The 7,788-nt window shown below is 27.6% G+C and overlaps 1 protein-coding gene across 1 annotated transcript in view; it reads left to right on the top strand.

Moving 5' to 3' along the window:
- The window catches only part of LOC100573526 (THAP domain-containing protein 5-like), an 8,149-nt gene extending 4,028 nt beyond the window's left edge, over positions 1-4,121 (top strand). Inside the window, exons 3-4 of the mRNA XM_029489903.1 lie at positions 3,696-3,803; positions 3,910-4,121. Coding sequence (XP_029345763.1) covers positions 3,696-3,803; positions 3,910-4,121 — 320 coding nt within the window. The remainder of the gene's footprint in view (positions 1-3,695; positions 3,804-3,909) is intronic.
- The last annotated feature ends 3,667 nt before the right edge of the window (positions 4,122-7,788 follow it).

The raw sequence follows: 7,788 nt of genomic DNA on the forward strand, positions 1-7,788 counted from the left end.
AAATGTTATTTTGGAAATTTCATGTGGTATTTGTATACAACAGTCAACAAGTCATTTTGTAGTTTATAGTCTATACTCTATAGACTTATAGTGTCTTAAAGTAGATAAGTACTAATGAGTATATCACGATTAATGATATATCATATATCTTTAATCGTGGTTTTAAATTGTTAATGTATAAAAGTAAGTAGTAATTATAGTACTAAGGTATTTTGGTATATATAAATACTTAGTTTTCATAATTAAGAAATTTACGTGGTTAAAATAAGTTGAAGAGACCACTAGATAGTGCTACTAGTCAGTACATTTTCAATCGCGCTTTTCGAGCCGTGTTATCCAGTCTCGATGTGTAACCAGTATATGTGTACGTGCTTCTAAATAATGTTCGGAGAATAAAGAAAATCAGTATATTTAGTTGTACCTACTATATAGTATATATACTTCTTTAAGATTATCGGACATTATATTAGGTATACAATATGTATAATTCCATGTATGATAACCATTATAAGCATTTGTCATTGATTTTGGAATATTTTAGAATATATTTAATATCGTTTTAATGACTATAATGACGTAATGTATACTTTACATTACCTTAGTATGATAAATAGAATGATAAAGGAATTATCTACGATGATTACCCACAATTTTATAAAATTAAAAATGAATAATTATGAATAACCAATAAACAGTGGATTAAGGTTTTATCTTTAGTTTACTAACATTTCTTTTTGAATAATATTATATTACATATTATAATAGTATTTCTTTTTGAATAATATTATATTACATATTATAATAGTACTAGCTCTAAGTGTAACTCGGGGCCCGTTGGACTCGCTGATAGTGGGTACCGATTTTGGAGACAATGTCGTTGGAATTATAAAAGTCGCGGCAGTAAAGTTGTAAGACGAAAATTTAGGATTTTTAATAAGGATTAGTGATTTGGATTGGAGATAAGGCTTGGCGCTTTGACGGGAATGTTAAAAAGTTAGAGCGTCTAGCAATCCGTCACAAACGTTGTAAATGGATAGGCTGGATACGATCTCCTGTGTTGTTAAAAAGTGTAGAGTCGATAGGTGTATTCGATTGTCTAGCTACCTATCAGTCATAAAATCACATAGGTAGGCAATCCGATTGCGGAGACATAATGAGAAGCGTATATCACCAGGTAACCTACGGTGGATTGCCGACCACGTTGGTAGCGTAGGTAACTGAAGAACGGAAAATATAGTTAGACCACCCCTCCCCCCCCCCCTGTTAGTTGTAAGTGAGTACTGATTTTGGAGACACAGTCGATTTATAAATGCCACACTTATATAGAAGGGGATTTTTTGATAAGGCCTGGCTCTATGGAAGTCCCCTGGTGTGCAATTGAGTGACTTAAACTACTAAGTGATATTCTGTTTAGATCTCAAATTTGACCTACCCGATTTATGTCCATTAGGTATCTCGTGGAAATTACTAAAATCCCATCTCAAAAAGGACTTCCCTGCGTAGGCTTATTAAAATTTAAATTGTAATGTAAACGTATGAATCTATATGTGAAGCTGTATAAAGGTCTCAAAATTGACTACACAATTAAATTATATTTATCATCGCACGGAGTCACTAAAATCGTATAAGGACTTCCGGGCGTAGTGAAATTTGTAATTCCTATGTGAAGTAAAAAAATTAAATAACTATGCGAAGTTTTATTTAAGTCTCAAAATCAACTCCACATTTTAATTTCTATTCATCATCACATGGATTTCAATTTGTGTTGATCAATCTGTGATAACTATAATTATACTAAGTAAAGTAAAAATGTAATAATACCTACTTATATGTATATATTTTTAGAGGTCTTGAAATTAAAAATTTCTATTTTTATAGTAAAATATAAATTATATTTCTTTATATGCATGAATATAGTTGCATAAATAATAACCACGGATATATAAATATATTATTGGTAGGTACCTAAATTGTATATTATAATAAATTTAATACATCGTAACGAAAGTGCGCTACGCGTAGGCCAGGGGCGACGAGCGTTCTGCTATCGGTTTTCGTAAAATTAGTAAACTTATAATAATATTGACTAATATAATAATATAATAATAATAATCTTTATTGTCAATATTGTCAATATATATATATAATATTTTACAAATAGTTAACAAAAACTAAAATAAAACAATTAATGACGCCGCCCCAAAAGCATAGCTTGTGGTGGGTGCAGCAAGTTCAATACAACACATAATATTACATAAATTATTTAAATAAACATATATTTTTTATTATTATTTACGAATTACATTGGTCTAGAATAAACATTTCATATCATATTAATATAATGATAGAATACAACTAAAAGTATATTTTTTAAATTTTTAAATTTTTTTTTTTTTTTATAATGTAACATAGTTAAGATTTAGATGTTTTAAAAAATGTTTATAATGATACTTATTTTTATATGATTTTAAATTAATGTTAAGTTTAATACATAAACGAATACCGACATTAAAAACCATTTTTCTACCAAATTCTTTATTGGTTACTGGGATATTCAGATTCCTAACCTTCCTGTCGATTCCTTGGCGCGTCCAATAAAACTAATAAAAATGGAAACTGAAAATGTTCGTAAAGAGCTCAAAATAAGTCAAAATATTTGGAAAATGTTATGGTATATAGAAAATTTTAATATAAATATTCAGTCAAAATGTCATGTACCTACGGTAATTTTATGAAGGTACTCGATTGGACGCGCCAAGGAATTCAACAGGAACGGGGCGGGCGGACTGTAGAAACGGAGCGGTGCTTCTTTTTTTACGCCACGGTTTCACCATAGCCGGCGTTTTCCGTTCCATGGGTTAACCTAACCCTGAGTCAGCTGTTCTAATTCTTCATTTTATAGTATTAGATATGAACTAGATATTAATTATTAAAATTTTTGAGGTTACGTTGTTGAATGTTGGCATTAACGCGTCAACAAACACGTCAGCCTCACTTATTAAAACGAACTAGTTTTCAACATTTTAAAGTTATTTGTCTTTTTCATTATTACGGTTTCAAAAATTGAGTACCTTAATGGTAAGTGTAGTTTGTATTTTATTTGTTGTAAGGCACTAATTTCAGTGTAAAAGTTATGATTTACATGCTAACATGCTAATGTTAACAATATAGTATGTATTATTTTAGTACAGATTAATAAAAACAATTTTAAAAATAATTCGTCTTAATTTAACATTTACTTATCTTACTAAATAATGTGAATATATTACAGCTTACCCACTTAATACTTATCCTAATAAAATGTGCTTAATTTCTGTATTATTCTCTATATAAAAACCACTTCATTATACATACTAAAAATGTAGTCTAGATTAAAATTAATAGTCTTATATTATAAATAACATACAACATTTTTTTTGTAGTATAAATCATTTAATATTATAGCAAGATTGTTTAATATGATAAATTAAAAATAAGAAGTTATAATTTTAATTTGTTTATTTTTAGAATACCAATAAACCAGAACAACATTTTATTGGATTTTATAATGATGATGTATTGATAATTATTGATAATAGGAAAAAATTTAAGTTTTTGTCATTGACATCTTTACACAGCTTTTGTATTTAACTTAAAATTAAATATGTACCAATTTTAAATTTTATCAATTTTTTTTTGTTTATGACCACGTTCAGTGGTAAAAATGGAACCAAGTAAAGAAACAGGTGAACCTATGGAAGTAGAAAAGCCATCCATTGTTAATAATAATCATCTTAATAAAAAGAAACATTCTCAACCAAGTAGTAAGTTATAAAGACTATCTGTAAACCTGCTTATGTTCTTTTATTTCATATCAAGTATATTATGAATGTGTAATAATATTGTATTATTTTTATGATTGATTTATAGTGTCATCACCAGAACCTAATGATGTTAAGAACAATGGGAGTAATAAGAGGCGTAAGAAATACAATTTACGCAGTGATGCCTTAGAATCTTTGGAATTACAAGTTCCCCCTACTTTAGGTGAGTTACCCCAATGTATAATACATATATCAGAAAATGGACAAAATCTCCATGTATTTTCTTGGAAAACAAATAAAAATTATCTATCCTACTAGTTTCATAATATGTACAGGGTTAACTTTAAATCATTATAGTGATTGGTTTTAAAAAACATAATTTTATCAAATAGTTATTTATTTTTAACATTTTTTAGAACTTACTACTCCAAAATCCAATCTTACCTCTTCTAACACTAGAACACGCCGTAGTATAGGTAGAAAAATTAAAGTTGATATCAGTGATGCTATTTATAAACTTCCATTTGAGCACGGTGAGTAAATTATATTAATTATCTATTTTTGTGCATTATTTGTATTTAATAATTTTCAGGTTGGAAACGAGAATTAGTATACAGAAGATCTACCATTCTTAATCACGCAAATAGAAGTGGTGATGTATACTATCATTCTCCAACTAACAAAAAGCTTAGATCATTACGAGAAATTCAGGAACAATTGGACATATTAACTAATAAAGATCTAACCATAGACAATTTTACATTCTTAATACAACCAATTGGCATGAATGATCGATCCAAAGAACTTATCAGAGATGCAAATTTTAAATTATTCAAGGTAATGAAAGCAATTTTTATTTAATTTTGTCTATTGTAGTAAGTTACCTATTCCCTAATCTAATAACAATTTAAAAAACACATTTAAATTTGTCAGCTTTACTTTGTAAATTATTCTTTATTTCCTCCCTGCTTTTTCTTTCATTCCGATAACCCTAAACTTTAAGTCTTTTGAACCGAGAAAAATTGATGTTTAATATTAATTGGTTTTAATAGTTGATAATGTTTAAGTAAAAGAGAAGAATAATTTGATTTATTTTTCAACCTCACACACATTTTGATATCACATTAACAATGTCTGGTTATTTTTATTTTTAGACTTGATAAATAATAACTCAAAACTATTTTGTTAAAAATTAAAACCCTTATAACGTAATGTCAAGGTTTATTTTACTTTTATTACATTTGAAATCTTTAAAAGTTTTGTTAGTGCAGAAGATTTAAGTTTGAGTTTAGGGATTAGGTTTGTCATCTCTAGTTTTTTTCAATTATTAATATATAAACTTGAATATAATAAATATTACTTGAGTAATTTTCAATTTCCTTTCTTACATATTATGGTTTTAGAAAGAATCTTTTGTCAGTGTTGCTGTTAGACCTAAAAAATCTAAGACACCTGTACAGCGGCCACCATTTGATTATGACAAGTCTTCGAGTAAAATGAAAATTGTTTTTAAAAATGCTAAGAGTTCCTCTAGATTGAGATCTAAAAAAGGTAAAAGTAAATATATTTTATATACTATTTTGTTATTATTTATGAATTATGAAGTGGGATTCAATGTTAATTGAGTATATACCATATAAAAATTTTTTTAGCCCTTAATATATATTTATAAATTATTAAATAACCCTAATTCAAATAATTGGTATTGACTCTTGTAGTTGTGAATGGTATACTCGCATTTTCTCAAATAATACTGCATCTCATTGTAATATTCTAAAATGCACACATAAAACAATCTATCTGTGAATTATTAATTAAAATACAATTCATATATTTCAAAATTTCATACAATATAATTTTATATTTGTCGGAACTCTGTGTGTATATTTCCCTGTTAATCTGAGAAATTATTATTTCTTTTATTGTGAATTTAAATACAGAACTGACATTTTACATTACCACCTAGGTATTTCAGAATCAATGAATACATCTTCATCTACACCTGAATACATATCTGAAGACTACCAAGCTATTCAATCTAGTGCATCACCAAAAGTTTCTTCCCCAAAACTTGAGGAAATTGATATAAATAACACAATAATTAAAAGACGGTAACATATTGGCTTTATTTTTTATTGTTAATGCTTAAACAGTTTTTACTTATTAGTTTATTATTTGGCTTCACAAATATAACGCAAAATTAAAAGGTTGTTATCCTTATGCTTCCTTCATAATCCTTCCTTAATCAAGCCATATATGGGAATGGATAAAAATAGGTCGTCAACATCAGATGGTGAAGTCATTATGCAGACACCTTGTGGGGTACGGTGCCGGACTAACGATAAACCTTCCACTTTAATGTGTGCTCAATGTCTGGTCTACTATCTTCCAGCATGTGTCGATTTAAATGCTAATTTAAAAATTGTTAGTTATGTATGTATAGTAAGTGATTTTTTATAGTTTTCTTTATTTTTTTAAAACAATAAAACTTTTTCCTCTTTTTTATTGAGAACTGTCAATCTACTGTGCGACAAAGAAATAGACGTGTATAGTCTTCTCATACTGTGATTGTTGGTGCTACTGAACCGGAGCAACTACATGTTGAACCATTTCATATATGACAGGCGCATCAAGCGTCAGACACACCAAATTTTTTTATTGATACAACGCCTATTTCTAAAACTGAAGAAAAACATTATGAAATTGATGAATATAGTGATAATAATGACTTTGATATAATTAATAAAGTTATTTGTGAAGGAACCTAACCTGTGTTATTCAAGAACTTAAAAATCTGGATGAGTAAGTAAATATTTTATCTACCCAATATTTTGGGGGAATGTAATAATGGACCAGGCACGCAGTAGTGTTGGTTATTGATCTTATTTGTATCATTTAGTGTATATTAAATGTTTGTTTTTACTACTTTAATCATTTGATCGTGTTTGTTTTCAGATTTGAGCAGAAACTCAGCATTCCTATATTCCTTTCAACCCCTATTTGTTATTTACTAATTATTGTTTCATACATATTCTGAGGCCTAATTTAGTTTGCATATTAAAGCTAGTGGTTTTTATATGCTTTCAAGTACAATAAAATAATTATAAAACTCATTTTTTTTTTTTTTAATCAAATTTAACAGGAATTCTGAAATCAATGGTTCAATAAGAGAAATTGTAACACCTTTCGCATCCATGCAATTATTAAATGACATGGTTAAATCATTGAGTCATGTTTTTAAACATTTGAATACACATGAGCTGTTATCAGCTTCCAGAGTGTGTAGTACCTGGCATTCAATTGCAATGAATAAATTCTTAGTAAGTATAACGTTACAATGTCATATAATGTATTTTTGCTTATTTATTAAACATTTTTAGTGGCAGACTGTTTGTTTAAAAAATTCTATGGTCTATGACTGGGAAAGGTTTGTAGACTCAATTGATCAAAAAAGAACTGATACATTAGACACTAGACGTATGTTGATACCCTCTAAAGTTGAAGACGTCGAAAGTTTTTGGTTGCGTTTTTCATATGCAATGAAAAAAGCACAAAAGTTAAAATCCATTGAATTGTATAGATGTCCAGTCTTCGTAGTTGAAGATATTATTTACTCATTACCTCAAATCGAAGTACTTAAAGCTACTTCAATAAAGTAATAAAGACAATTTAATCAATTTTTTTTTCAATAGTTTTAATAATTAATTTTATTTTTAGAAATCCAAATCTCAATGATTTAATGTACCTAAACTTAAATAATTTGGGACAAATGACAAAGCTCACAGAGTTAAAACTTAAATGTTTAACTGGAATAAAATTGACGGCATCGCCATCATTTGAAAATTTAATAAATTTGAAGAGATTTGTAAGTTTATTAATAATTTATTATATATATAATTAAAATATTTAAGGAAAGAAAAGTATTAAATTTACTCTTATTATTTTTATGATAATTATTTAGTCATTAACCTCTATTAAAGAATTT

This window comes from Acyrthosiphon pisum, chromosome A2, assembly GCF_005508785.2.
Source record: "Acyrthosiphon pisum isolate AL4f chromosome A2, pea_aphid_22Mar2018_4r6ur, whole genome shotgun sequence".
Lineage (NCBI taxonomy): Eukaryota > Metazoa > Arthropoda > Insecta > Hemiptera > Aphididae > Acyrthosiphon > Acyrthosiphon pisum.